General features: G+C 47.0%; 1 protein-coding gene across 1 annotated transcript in view; it reads left to right on the top strand.

Moving 5' to 3' along the window:
* Positions 1-15,355, top strand: part of TF (transferrin) — a 587,202-nt gene that overhangs the window by 150,405 nt on the left and 421,442 nt on the right. Inside the window, exons 6-7 of the mRNA XM_033958374.1 lie at positions 12,644-12,699; positions 12,876-13,045. Of these exons, the coding sequence (XP_033814265.1) occupies positions 12,644-12,699; positions 12,876-13,045 (226 nt within the window). The remainder of the gene's footprint in view (positions 1-12,643; positions 12,700-12,875; positions 13,046-15,355) is intronic.

Here is a 15,355-nt window from a genome sequence, read left to right as displayed (position 1 = left end):
CTCCATTCCTTCATCCAGAACAGAAACAACAATAAGAGCAGACAGTCTGGAGTCGCTATGGGTTAAACTGACAGGAGGGGAAGGAGCTGACATCAAATTGGGTCTGTACTATCGCCCACCAGGACAGCCAGAAGCAAACAACCTGGACCTGGAGGCCGAACTGAGACAGGTGTGCAAAAGTGGAAGAGTGGTGGTTATGGGGGATTTTAACTACCCGGGAATAGACTGGGACATTGGGCACTCAAATTGCACGCGAGAAACTAAATTCCTAGAGGCGATAAAGGACTGTTTCATGGAGCAACTGGTCACGGAACCAACGCGAGGGGATGCCATTCTAGACCTAATCCTCAACGGGCTAGAGGGACCCGCAAAGGAAGTGGTGGTACTAGCACCATTAGGGAACAGCGATCACAACATGATCCAGTACAAATTAAACATGGGAACATCAAAGGTGAAAAGAACCACAACGACAGCACTTAACTTCAGAAAAGGAAACTACAAGGACATGAGGAAGATGGTAGGAAAAAAGCTCAGCAACAGCTTAGGGAAGGTGAAGACCGTAAAGGAAGCCTGGACACTGCTTAAAGGTACAGTGCTCGAGGCACAAGACCTGTATGTCCCAAGGTTTAGGAAAAGGTGCAAAAAAAATCAAACTAGAAACCCAGCATGGATAACAACTGCAGTTAAAAAGGCGATAGGCGACAAGAAATCATCCTTCAAGAAATGGAAAAAGGAACCAACAAAGGAAAACCTGGAAGAGCACAAAAGACACCAGAAAGAATGTCATCGAGAGGTCAGGAAAGCAAAGCGAGAATATGAGGAAAGACTGGCAGGAGAAGCAAGAAACTTCAAACCCTTCTTCAGGTATGTGAAAGGGAAACAACCAGCCAGAGAAGAAGTGGGACCACTGGACGACGGAGACAGGAAAGGAGCGATAAAGGAGGAAAAAGAGATAGCTGACAGGTTAAACAAATTCTTCTCGTCAGTCTTCACCAGAGAGGACACATCCAATATTCCGGAACCCGAGGTGATTATAAACGGAGAACACGATGAAAGGCTGGTACAACTAGAGGTAAGCAAAGAGGATGTCCTCAGACAGATAGACAGACTAAAGAGCGACAAATCACCGGGCCCGGACGGCATCCACCCAAGGGTACTAAAAGAACTAAGAAACGAAATAGCAGAGACACTTCGCCAAATATGTAACCTCTCCCTAAAAACAGGGGAGATCCCAGAGGACTGGAAAATAGCAAATGTCACGCCCATCTTTAAGAAGGGATCAAGGGGTGACCCGGGAAACTACAGGCCTGTGAGCTTGACCTCGGTTCCAGGGAAGATGATGGAAGCAATGGTAAAGAACACAATCTGCGAACACATAGAAAACAATAGACAACTGAAGGCGAGCCAGCATGGCTTCTGCAAGGGAAGGTCATGCCTCACGAACTTGCTGTACTTCTTTGAGGGAATAAACAGCCAGATGGATAAGGGGGAATCCATAGACATCATTTACCTTGACTTCCAAAAAGCCTTCGACAAGGTACCTCACGAGCGGCTACTTAAAAAGCTGTGGAACCACGGGGTGCAAGGGGATATCTACCGATGGATCAAACACTGGCTGGCAGGCAGGAAACAGAGGGTTGGAGTAAAAGGCCAATACTCAGACTGGCAATGGGTCACGAGCGGAGTTCCGCAGGGGTCGGTGCTGGGACCTCTACTGTTCAATATATTTATTAACGATCTGGAGGCAGGGACAAAATGTGAGGTTATCAAATTTGCTGATGACACCAAACTCTGCAGCAGGGTTAGAAACACGGAAGACTGTGAAGACCTGCAAAGGGACCTAACGAGACTGGAAGACTGGGCAAAAAAGTGGCAAATGAGTTTTAACGTAGAGAAATGCAAGGTCATGCATATAGGGAAAAAGAACCCGATGTTCAGCTACAAAATGGGGGGAACACTGCTAGGGGTGAGTAACCTTGAAAGGGACCTGGGGGTGATGGTCGACACATCACTGAAACCATCGGCGCAATGTGCAACAGTCTCAAAGAAAGCAAACAGAATGCTAGGCATCATCAAAAAAGGTATTACAACCAGGACGAAGGAGGACATTATGCCGCTGTATCGCGCAATGGTGCGCCCGCACCTGGAGTACTGTGTTCAATACTGGTCGCCGTACCTCAAGAAGGACATGGCGATACTCGAGGGAGTGCAGAGGAGGGCGACTAAACTGATAAAAGGTATGGAACATTTTTCATAAGCTGACAGGTTAAAAATGCTGGGGCTGTTCTCCCTGGAGAAGAGGAGACTTAGAGGGGACATGATAGAAACCTTCAAAATCCTTAAGGGCATAGAGAAAGTGAATAAGGACAGATTCTTCAAACTGTGGGGAGCCACAAGCACTAGGGGTCACTCGGCGAAATTGAAAGGGGACAGGTTTGGAACAAATGCTAGGAAGCTCTTTTTTACCCAGAGGGTGGTGGACACATGGAACGCGCTTCCGGAGAATGTGATAGGCCAGAACTCTGTACAGGGGTTCAAGGAGGGTTTGGATAGGTTCCTAGAGGATAAGGGGATAGAGGGGTACAGATATAACTTGAGGTAGGTTACAGAAATGGTCAGAAACCACTTCACAGGTCGCAGACCTGATGGGCCGCCGCGGGAGCGGACCGCTGGGCGAGATGGACCTCGGTCTGACCCAGTGGAGGCAACTTCTTATGTTCTTATGTTCTAAGAGTGCTGCTGCTCATGGTACTTCCAGAGCCTCCATTTTCCCAGCGCCCACACCGCTCGGCATGTAAGCAAACTCTTTAAGGGTTTTCTGCTGTCCGCAGCCATCAAAACCTGCCTACCTTTTACACAAAATGTGCGGCACCAGATTCTGCTGGTTGGGGGCCACACCGCTGCATTTTATCACTACAAGGGCTGTATTCACACCGGGGCATGTGAAGCTCCAAAATCAGCCAACCATCGTAGCTGGTAACATCACTTCCTCTCTAGGCATTCTTAAAGGGGCAGGCTCCTGCCTAAAGCTGTGCACAGGATTTTTATGAACTTCAGGATGCTTCCCAGTTCTCCTTCTAGGGTTTTTAATGTAGCTTACAGGATCTCCCTCCCTGTTTCTGGTGGGGCTAGAGGGATTCCTGTCACACCATATAGGTTGTAAAGAGGAGGCAACTCAGAAAATTAAAAGTATGAAGATTCTATGACTACTTTATCATCCCAACCTCAGTCATCCAGGAAATATTCCAACAATTCCAGTTGATCCTCCTATTATACCAAATGCAGATGCCACGTCTTCTCGAGCACCTTCTCAAAGATGTCCAAAACAACAGAGGACTTGGAAGACTCAATCACAATTGCAGTCCAACAGCAACAGTCTTTTTGACTCTGTCCTACAGAGCCTAGCCAGTATTTCACAACCTCTTCCTCACACTTTACCCATAGGAGGTTGAATTATTCACTATTACTATCTATGGTCCATAATGACAGCAGACCACTGGGTCCTTTAGATATTGAGACATGGATATTCCCTCCATTTACAAAAGAGACCTCCAAATTATTCTCCAAGAAATTCCTGTTTCAATTCCCATCAAAAGACCCTCCTTTAGCCAGGAGCTCTCAGCCCTCCTCCAGCTCAATGCTATAGAACAAGTTCCCCAGCAGCCGCGTGGAGGAGGCAAGTGCAGGCAGCGGCTGAGGAGGTGGGAGAAGTAGCAGAGAGGAGAAGGGAGTTGGTGGCAGTCGAAGAAGAGTCCGGAGGAGGAAGGAAGAAGCAGGGGTTGGTGGTGGCGAGGAGCGGGTAACGAGAGTAAGCTCCGCCCACCCAAACCGCGTCATCAGCGTTGACAGCGCCCGGACTCCCCCTTAAAAGGAGGGAGCCGTGGCGAGAGGGTCATAGCAGGCGCGAGGAGGAGGCAAGTGCAGGCAGCGGCTGAGGAGGTGAGAGAGGTAGCAGAGAGGAGAAGGGAGTTGGTGGCAGTCGAAGAAGAGACCAGAGGAGGAAGGAAGAAGCAGGGGTTGGCGGTGGCGAGGAGCGGGTAGCGAGAGTTAGCTCTGCCCACCCGCACCGTGTCACCAGTGTCGTCAGCGCCCGGACTCCCCCTTAAAAGGAGAGAGCCAATCAGCAGAAGTCGGAGGCTTTGGCGTTTCCAGACTCGTTGTACCGTTTGAATGTAGATCGTTTGTTGCAGGAGACTAAGGGACTTTTGCGTCGCTGGATGAATCTTCCTCTTTCCTTAATGGGACGTGTTCACCTCTTTCGGATGATTATCTTCCCCAAATGGTTATATGTCTTGCAAACGCTTCCTTTGTTCCTTTTGAAAAAGGATCTCCTGAGTCTCCTGCGCATGGTGGTGTCGTTTTGTTGGGGGGGCAAGAAAGGTAAACTGCATCGTTCTTTTCTTCAAGGGTCCTGGGCACTGGGTGGTTTGGGTCTTCCTTCGGTTCATCTGTATAATTTGGCCTGTTTGCTTAGGCATGTCCGGGATTGGCTTTTTCTTAGCTCTCAGTATACCGATCGGGAGTTGGAGGCGGATTATTTTTTTCCGTGGGCTCTGCCTTATCTTTTACATTGGGATGGGAGGGTGAGGTTGGGCCCTGGGGCCCGTAGTTGCTTGGTGGAGCCGCTTCGTCGGGCTTGGAGATGTGTTTGTCAGTTTTGGGGCCATTCGTCTTTTAGCTCTGTTTTGCTGCCCATAGTGGGCAATGCGGCCTTTAGTCCTGGACAGGACAATGTTGTTTTTAAACGTTGGGCGCGGAAAGGGCTACGCTCTTTGGAGCAGTTTCTGCAGCTGGATGGCACGGCTGTGCCCTTTTTGGCTCTCCAGGCATCCTGTTCCTTGGGTACGACGGATCGGTTTGCTTATATACAACTTTCTCACTATGCAGCCTCCTTGCCCAGGGACTCCTTGAATCAGTCGTTTGCTGTCACGCTGCAGGACTTTTTCTTTGATGCTCAGTGGGATTGGCTTTCTATTTCACAATATCATCGTAGATTGGTGGCTTTGCAGCCTCGGCGGGATTACCAGCGGCTCTTGTCTTTATGGGCCCAGGACCTGGGCTGTCGTTTGCGGGTGGCGTCTTTTGCTCCTTTGGTGAGACTGATTCCTCGGGTGGTGCAGAGCGCTGAGCTTCAGGAATGTCAATTTCGGGTTCTTCATCGGGGTTATGTATCTCAGCAACGGGCCTATTATTTTGGGTGTGCCCGTACCGCTATCTGCCTGAAATGTCGTCAGGGTGTTAACTCTTTGGCGCATGGGGTGTGGTTGTGTGCATCTATATCTGCCTTTTGGTTGGAGGTCCGGTGTTATTTGGAGTCTTTGGTGGGTTATTCACTCCCTTCGTCGGTTGAAGGGATTATATTTTTGGCGGATGGGTACCTGGGAGGGCTGTCTGCGGGCGACAGTTTGCTTATTCGTAAGGGTTATATTGTGGGGAAGAAATGTATTCTTAATCATTGGCTTCGGGACTCCCCCCCCACCATCTGGTATTGGCGCAATAAATTTCATCTTTTAATGGTCTGGGAGTCCATGTCCGCTCGGTTTTCTAGATCGCGGAGCAAGCTTTTTCTGTCCATTTGGGCCTCTTATTTGGATACTTTGCCCCCAGTGATCAAAAGCCAGGTGGTCAATCGATTGCGGAAGTCAGTAGTTCCTGTGTTGCCAGTGGATTGATATTTTTTTTTTTTTTTTTTTTTGGGGGGGGGGATGGGTTGGGGGGGGGGGGGCGGGATGCTTTTGGGATGGGATTTGGGGAGTTCCAGGCTAGCAGAACACAGGCCTGGACTCTCAATGTTTCTAGGGATTCATGTGGGGTGTTGGAATTTGGTTTTGTACTGAAAATTGTGATTCTTATGTTATGAGTGTCTTTCAATGCTCTTGTGAATAAACAGTTTATACAAAAAAAAAAAAAAGGAGAGAGCCGCGGCGAGAGGGTCACAACAGCCGCGTGGAGGAGGCAAATGCAGGCAGCGGCTGAGGAGTGGGAGAGGTAGCAGAGAGGAGAAGGGAGTTGGTGGCAGTCGAAGAAGAGTCCAGAGGAGGAAGGAAGAAGCAGGGGTTGGCGGTGGCGAGGAGCAAAGTCAGTATCATTCTCTGTAAAACTTTCCTGACATTCCATGGGCAGTTCCTCCTCTGATACAGGCAGCTCCTCAGCTTGTCCAGCTTCTAATAGCTCCATGGGTATGGGTCTATTGCTCCTGCTTGGCCCAGGGGGTTCCTCAGGGAGGCAAGGCCTAAACCTCCTCCCTAGCCGGCCTGCCTGTCTGCTCTCAACTGCTGGCTTACATACCCTAAGGGCACGCCCTACTCTGGCTGAGTCAGCAGTGTTCCAGGGGCCTCTTGGGCTCCCCTGGTGGCGACTTGGGTACAGCTCACCTATCTCATTCTCAGCTAGATCAGGCTCCCTCTGGTGGTTAAAGGAGAAATTATCAGAATCCTGGACCGAAAAGCCCTTGGAATTTGCCTTCCGGGTTTTCCCCTTTACTTTTGCCCCTGGCCTAACTGGGACCTTAGCAGGCCTTGTGTCAGACTGGTCACATACCCCCACCCTTAAACGATGCTTATCCTGATAAGCATAATTATGTGAGGTGTTTTCTGGGATACGGGAAAGAATGTCGACATTAGTATTCAGGCTACCTGGCCGGTGTACCACAGTGAATCTAAAAGTTTGCAGCGCTAGGTACCACCAAGTGAGACGTGCATTATTATTTCTCATAGTGCCCAACCATTTCAAAGCAGCATGATCAGTAACTAAAGTGAATGGCCGTTCTTCCAGGTAGTGCACTAAGGTCTGCATTGCCCACTTAGCAGCCAGACATTATAATTCCACCACCGCATAGTTTCTCTCATTAGGGTGTAATTTCCTGCTCAAATATAAGATTGGGTGTTCCATGCCCTGCTTCTCCTGACTGAGAATGGCCCCCAATCCACACCCGGAAGCATCCGTCTGCAGAGTGAAAGGCTTATTGAAATCTACAGCTGTCAGGACAGGTTGTTTACAGAGACTTCCCTTCAAGTTTTGAAAAGCCTCCACACTACCAGACCCCCATGGTAACTTGTCGGGACCATCCTTTTTCAACATGTTGGTTAACGGGGTGGCTCTAGTAGCAAAATCCGGGATAAACCTCCTATAATATCCCAGAAGCCCCAGAAATCCTCGCAACTGCTTCTTCGAGGTTGGGCGTGGGTAGTCCTGAATACACTGGACCTTATCCACCAGTGGCCTAATTCTGCCTCTCCCTACTGTGTACCCTAAGTATTTAACTTTTCTGCCCCAGAAAACATTTCTTTGGATTTATAGTAAATCCTGCCCTTCTGAGTGATTTTAGTACTGCAGAAACATGCTCTAGGTGTTGAGCCCATGAGGAAGAATAGATGACAATATCGTCAAGGTAGGCTTCTGCGTAGGCATGATGCCCCCTTAGGGCATCATTAACTGCACATTGGCATGTTATAGCAGCCCCGTGAAGTCCGAAAGGCATTCGGGTAAATTGGTAAAGCCCATAGGGGGTACTAAAGGCTGTTTTGGGTTTGGCAGCAGCTGTTAGGGGAATCTGCCAATACCCCTTGGTTAGGTCAATGGTAGACAAATATTGAGCCTGACCAAGACGATCCAACAGCTCGTCCACCCGCGGCATGGGGAACGCATCAAATTGTGAGACTTCATTGACTTGCCGAAAGTCAATGCAGAAACGGGGAGACCCATCTACCTTTGGGACAATCACGATTGGGCTGCACCAGGGACTCTGTGAGGATTCAATTACTCCCAGTGCCAGCATTTCCTGTACTAATCCGTTAATCAATCTCTTTTTCTCTTCCGACAACTGGTAAGGACGGACCCTCACTATCCTACCTGGGGTGGTTATAATGTCGTGAGAGATCCCCTTCGTGTGGCCTGGAATAGGTGAAAAAACATCAGAAAACTTTCCCACCAGAGCCTGCACCTGTTGTGCATAGGTTGCCGAGAGCTCTGTACCTATGTTAACCTTCTCTTCACGACCCAGATCGGCTATCTGGGGGCCTAAATCGTCCTCCTGGTACCGCTGAGCAACCAATGCTAATGTTTCCCTGTCCCTCCAAGGTTTTAGAAGGTTAACATGATAGGTCTGGAGATGATTTTTTTCATCCTTCACTCTATAATTCACCAGACCTAATTTCTCTACTATTGTGGCTGGCCCTTTCCAGTGTGCCAAAAACTTGTGTGGGTCTGAGGGCACCAATATCAGCACCCGTTCCCCACTTCAAACCGGCGTTCCTTAGCCCTCTTATCATAATATGTTTTCTGTTTATTTTGGGCCCATTCCAAGTTCTCCTTACCTAACCCTGCCAGCTGGGCTAGTCTCTGCCTCAATTGGGCTAAATGTGAAAACACATTCAATTTAGTTTCCTCTGGGGGATCCCAGCCTTCCTTAACTACGTCCAGGAGTCCTCGGGGTACGCGCCTATACATCATCTCGAAGGGACTAACCCCCAAAGAATCCTGTACCCTTTCTCTGGCCGCGAACAACACATAGGGAAGAAACAAATCCCAATCTTTCATATTTCCTTTTAATCCTTTCTTCAGCATATGTTTCAGGGATTTGTTAAAGTTCTCAACCAGGCCTTTCGCTTGGGGATGGTAAGCGGACGTTCTGATATGCCTAACCCCTAGGTCCCTCAAAAACTCTTCCATCTCCTTAGATAGAAAGTTACTCCCCTGATCGGATAAAACCTCACGGGGAAAACCGACCGTACAAAATAGATTCATTAGCTCCTTCATCAATACTTTAGATGAGGTTTTACGTAATGGAAAGGCCCAGGGAAATCTTGTAGCCACATCCATTACCACGAAAATGAAACTATACCCCCGTGGAGTCCTTTCTAAAGGGCCCACTATGTCCATTGCTAACCTCTTAAGGGTTTCGCTCACCACCGGGATAGGAATAAGGGGTGCTCGAGCCGGCTTACTCATGGTTAGCCGCTGACAGGTGGGGCAGGACTTACAGAACTCCTCTATCTCCTGTCTCAACCCTGGCCAAAAGAACCTGCCCAGGACCTGGGTCTGGGTAGCTTGTATCCCCTTATGTCCGGCTAAAGGGGAATCATGAGCCATTTGTAGGATGATCTTACGAAATCCCTTCGGGACCACTAATTGTTCATGCTTTTCCCCTGAAGCCTCTGGACATACTTCCTCCCTGTAAAGGAGACCCCTTTTAATCCTAAGCCCTGTTTTACCTGACTGGAGACCCGTAGCCTGCCACCAGAGCTCTTTTAATGAAGGGTCAGTTCGTTGCTCGCTTGGGAATGTGGGGAAAGTAGCAACTATCTCCCGTGGCAACCCTGGAAATTCCTGTGTCTGACCAGCTCTCTTCAATGACTGAGCTCTTTGTTGCTGCTGTCTACGATTTTGGGCTCTTGAAGCTCTCGTCCGCTTCTGAGCCGGCCTTTCCACTACCCCTTCCTGAAAGGGAAATATCTTTCCAAGCTCACCTTCTGTTTCTACTATCGGCAGGCCCTGTGAACGAGTGTTAAACAGGCCCTGCTTAGACACCATGACTTTGCCCAACCCAGGCCAGTCCTGACCCAAAATTAGATCATATGGGGCTCCTGGGACCAAACCGACAGAAATTTGATATACCCTATCCTGGTATAACACGGTAGTGGGCCTCAGAGAATACGTCACTTCATCCCCATGTATGCATTTTATAACCACCCTCCGGGTATGGGAAACTTCTTTCTCACCAGGGAACACTTTCTTCCAAAATTGCAAAGCCATCATCGACTGATCGGCTCCTGTGTCAATCAGTGCTACTGTCTCTTGTCCACCCATGGAGACCCTAACAGTGCATGCAGACTGTAGTTCTCGCCCCGGGGTATCGGAATCGGTCGATTCAGTGTTACCTCTAGCGCCCTGGCTGGATAAGTTTATCACTTTACCACCATTCTGTGTATGTCCAATCCTCCCTCCCCTATAACCTTTCTTATCTTGGTTTGAGGGTCTAGGTCTATGAGGAGAGAACTGAGGAACTCTGTGATTGGCTTTCCTCACTCTTTTCTTACCAATCTTGTCTGAGTGTGGTTTATATGGTCGTATCCGGGTCTGACCCAGATTTTCTCCTAAGTGTTCAAGAGCATCGAGGCAGGTTTCTACCTCTTCTTCCCTAGCCAAGCAGGGCAACCACCGTTCCACCCCTTGCTCTGGAGACCACCCAGCAGGTACCGCCATCTTCTCAAAAGAGTTAAAAAAATCAGCAGTTGCGTCTTTGGTTGCTATCGGCCATAAGCTAACAGGTGATAAATCAGATAGTCCTACCGGATCCGCAACCATCCCGACTGGTGGTGACCGTCCTTCCGGGTGTATAGTCCTCTGCTGCAAAAAGTGCATGAAGAGCTTATTCTGCTGTTGCATGGCTTCCAGCAGTTTCCCCTGCTGTTGCTTCATGTCCTCCTGGCTAGCTTGCCGGCGTTCTTCACGCATCTTTAAGATGACCTCCAGGTCCTCACGCTGCTGCTGATACTCCTCAGCCAACATTGTTAACATCTGGGCTTGCTCCATAGCCAGGATCTAGAAAGCAAACAAACAAGAAAAGGAACCCAAGTGTGGCCGTATAAAGAGAGTTCCCCTCTTAATAACTTCCCCCAGTCCTTCCCAACCAGCACTACCTAATCCTCACTAGCTACCCCGGGTACCCTTACCGGAGGCACTGATGAGTCTGCGCGTCTGTGCTGATTGGGTGCACCGCCCGTGCTGTCTCCGGTCCGGAACTGAGTTCGGCCTGGATCCACTGGTCCCTCTGGGTCTTGGGTCCTCCTGGAACTCGGCTCCCGAACTGGAACTGGCTGCAGCTCGATCCTCCCTCAGGACTGGAACACAGCTCCTGCTCGAACCACCACTCGAACTGAAATGCTGTTCCCTGTCGATCTGCCCTCCTTCCGGTTCTGGATCACCATGGCTCCTCCCACAGATAGGTCACAGGATCAGTCGTCTCAGGATCCAATAAACAATTAATCTCAATCCAAAAATAGTTCGGCCATGTATCTCCAAACACAGCCAAAACAAAACAACAAAGTCCAGAACAAAACCTTTTTTTTTTTTTTTTTAAACTTGCAGTTCCACAGTGTCCTGCAGGAGGTGCAATATCACACTTCTGACACTGTAGCCCAGACCAGGGCTCTACAGCACTCCAAGTGGTTACACCTAAATAGTACATCAGCGTGTGACCCGGGATGCGTGTGACCTACAGGAACGAACTGCAATTAGGAAGGAACTCCAAAATGAAAGAACAAAATAAAGTCCCAACAATTGAGGCTGCTAGAAAAATAGTTCAATTTACTTATTCCTTAGTTCAGGTAAGCAGTTCATCATACAGTTGTAAAGTTTGTCAGAATAGCAATCAATAATGAAACAACAAACTTTCAAAACAGGTAAGCAAACAAAACAGCTCAAAAAAAACAAGTTCAATAATGTAGCTGAGATTACCAGCTCTTCCTAGAGCTAATGTAAGCCTGCTCCTAAGCAGCTTGCTCAATAAACAAAATAAAGTTCAGGGCACTTGTCCTCCAAACCACAGTGCTCAAAGTTAAAGCCTCCGGAAGCCTAAAATATCACTGCCAAGTAAAGGAGAGTGTCACAGGTTTTGCAAGACAAAAGCACAACTAATAGCTTTCAAAATTCCCTCCCTGGGTGTTAGCAAAACCTCTCCCCAATTGACACTCTCAGCTTTCTCCAAAAACAAAACAAAGCAAGCAAACAGTTCCAAAAACCCACAACTCATTGTTTGTAGCTTGTAATCAGATCCACCTGCATGGGCTCAGCAAAGTCAGTATCATTCTCTGTAAAACTTTCCTGACATTCCATGGGCAGTTCCTCCTCTGATACAGGCTGCTCCTCAGCTTGTTCAGCTTCTAATAGCTCCATGGGTATGGGTCTATTGCTCCTGCTTGGCCCAGGGGGTTCCTCAGGGAGGCAAGGCCTAAACCTCCTCCCTAGCCGGCCTGCCTGTCTGCTCTCAACTGCTGGCTTACATACCCTAAGGGCACGCCCTACTCTGGCTGAGTCAGCAGTGTTCCAGGGGCCTCTTGGGCTCCCCTGGTGGCGACTTGGGTACAGCTCACCTATCTCATTCTCAGCTAGATCAGGCTCCCTCTGGTGGTTAAAGGAGAAATTATCAGAATCCTGGTCCGAAAAGCCCTTGGAATTTGCCTTCCGGGTTTTCCCCTTTACTTTTACCCCTGGCCTAACTGGGACCTTACCAGGCCTTGTGTCGGACTGGTCACAATAGACATGTAAACATACACATCCAGGAAGGGTGGGGGGTGTAAAGGGAATTGGAATTTGATTAGGGATTTCATGAATAGTTTCGTTAAGGTTTTATTTTAATTATATATCAGGTGGGAGGGTGGGGATAATATAATTGTACATTAAAGTCTGTAAGCTCCATTGTGCTTGTTTTGAATTATCCATATTTATGAATCATTTGTTGCACAATTGTAGTTGAAAACCTAATAAAGAATTTAAAAATAAAAAAATAGAATATTTCTATTCCTAATTCATGATGGTAGAGTAGGAAAAGGTTCTCCCATGTTCCCTCTATATAGGAGAAGAGATGCATTCACAAATTAACCACTCTCAGACAATATAACATTCTACTTTTTTCTTCCCCTAGTTGTCTGCATGAAGGAGTTGGAGAAGTAGCTTTTATAAAACATACCACAGTGCCAGGTGGGTGTAATTTTGATTTTGATGTTTTGTTTTGTCACAACCATGGATATTTTGTTTTGTGCCATTGCCTCATCCTCCTTCTCCTCCCCAGAGATGGATAACAAGAGACTTGCAATAGGCCCAGTGTGTCTAAAACTAAGCCATTCTTAAGTCTTGGGTTCTTTCTTTTTCTTTAGCTGAACTGGCAGACTCATATGAGCTGCTATGTCCTGATGATACAAGGAAACCTGTGTCAGATTATAAAAACTGTCACTTGTCCAAAATCCCTTCACATGCGGTCATGGCAAGCAGCAAGAGTGAGAACCTTAAAACAGAAGAGATTGTGGCCTGTCTAACAGAGGCTCAGGTATTTGCTTCCTTTTTCATTCCACCATTTCTCATTTCTTTAAATGTCCACACAATGTCATTCATGTCCAGATATTGTAACTCAGATATTAAAGAATTCGGTTCTTGTTGTTCCAAATTGTTCCATAATGAGGAAAAATTGTCCAAATATTCAAGGGGAGGCATGTTTTGGCTGTGCAGCAGCCAATGCATAACTCTCCTATCTGCAGATGTTTGTTTTTATTGATTTAGATTTTGCTCACACCTTTTCAGTTGTAGCTCAATGTGAGTTACATTCAGGTACAATAGGCATTTCCCTATCCCTGGAGGGCTTACAATTTAAGCTTGTACCTGAGGCAATGGAGGGTTAAGTGATTTGCCTAAGGTTCTAAGGAAATGCAGTGGGTTTTCCTGATTCTCAGTCCACTAATCCCAAAACACACTTGTCCAAAGCAAATTGCAACCACCATATAAAATTGAATGACACATTATAGGTCAAATTCAGTGTGTCTCAAATTTTTAGTTCCAGCACACTAAACTGAGCAAATTCTTATTGCAGCACATTATAATTGAAATTATAAAATTACAAAACCAATAAAAAATTAACCCCCTCCTTTACAAAGCCAAGCTAGCATTTGTAGCGCGGGCCACTACAGTAGCAGCTCGGATGCTCATGGGAATTCTATGAGCATCCGAGCTGTTACCATGGCAGCCAGCGCTAAAAACGCTAGTGTGACTTTGTAAAGGAGGAGGTAAATTTGAGAGTTATTTATTTAAAGTTCTTTAAGTTATGTATGGGTAATTCTAGCAATGGTGAAACTAAAGCAGATAGAGTAGAATTACTAATTAATGTGATGGAAGTGCTTGTTTTTGAGTTCAATTTAGCTTAATACGTGGCTCTAGTCAGCTGCTAAGGTTTTTAAAAGTCCTTGGCGGGAGCTGTTTCACCACCTTTGGCTTTCCTGACAGTGGTTAGTGTTCTACTCTGGGCGTGGGAACTTGCTCTACCCCTTCTCTTTTAAAAGTCCGCACCTAATTGCGTGCCACCGTTCAGCGTGTTGTCTAAGGCGCAAGTCATAGGTGTGCACCTTTGCAAGGCATCTTTGTGTGGTAATAGATTGTGTGTCTGAGTATTTAGGTATAATTGTTCCAGGGTATCTGAATGCAACTGTTTATTTAAAGTTTTACTCCCATTTATAGTTTTAAGAACTTTTTACAATTTTCATTTAAAATTTATTTAGATAATAGCATAGGCCAGTTTCCTTGTTTAAAAATACATAGTAACATAGTAGATGACGGCAGATAAAGACCCGAATGGTCCATCCAGTCTGCCCAACCTGATTCAATTTAAAAAATTTTTTTAATTTTTTTTTAATTTTTTTATTCTTAGCTATTTCTGGGCAAGAATCCAAAGCTTTACCCGGTACTGTGCTTGGGTTCTAACTGCCAAAATTTCTGTTAAGACTTACTCCAGCCCATCTACACCCTCCCAGCCATTGAAGCCCTCCCCAGCCCATCCTCCACCAAACGGCCATACACAGACACAGATTGTGCAAGTCTGCTCAGTACTGGCCTAGTTCAATATTTAATATTATTTTGTGATTCTAAATCTTCTGTGTTCATCCCACGCTTCTTTGAATTCAGTCACAGTTTTACACTCCACCACCTCTCTCGGGAGCGAATTCCAGGCATCCACTACTCTCTCCGTAAAGTAGAATTTCCTAACATTGCCCCTGAATCTACCACCCCTCAACCTCAAATTATGTCCTCTGGTTTTACCATTTTCCTTTATCTGGAAAATATTTTGTTCTACGTTAATACCCTTCATGTATTTGAACGTCTGAATCATATCTCCCCTGTCTCTCCTTTCCTCTAGGGTATACATATTCAGGGCTTCCAGTCTCTCCTCATACGTCTTCTGGTGCAAGCCTCCTATCATTTTCATCGCCCTCCTCTGGACCGCCTCAAGTCTTCTTACGTCTTTCGCCAGATACGGTCTCCAAAACTGAACACAATACTCTAAGTGGGGCCTTACCAATGACCTGTACAGGGGCATCAACACCTTCTTCCTTCTACTGACTACGCCTCTCTTTATACAGCCCAGCATCCTTCTGGCAGCAGCCACTGCCTTGTCACACTGTTTTTTTGCCTTTAGATCTTCGGACACTATCACCCCAAGGTCCCTCTCCCCATCCGTGCATATCAGCTTCTCTCCTCCCAGTATATAAGGTTCCTTCCTATTATTAATCCCCAAATGCATTACTCTGCATTTCTTTGCATTGAATTTTAGTTGCCAGGCATTAGACCATTCCTCTAACTTTTGCAGATCCTT

The sequence above is a fragment of the Geotrypetes seraphini genome, chromosome 9 (assembly GCF_902459505.1).
Source record: "Geotrypetes seraphini chromosome 9, aGeoSer1.1, whole genome shotgun sequence".
In the NCBI taxonomy this organism is placed as follows: domain Eukaryota; kingdom Metazoa; phylum Chordata; class Amphibia; order Gymnophiona; family Dermophiidae; genus Geotrypetes; species Geotrypetes seraphini.
This window is presented reverse-complemented; position numbering and strand designations above follow the sequence as displayed.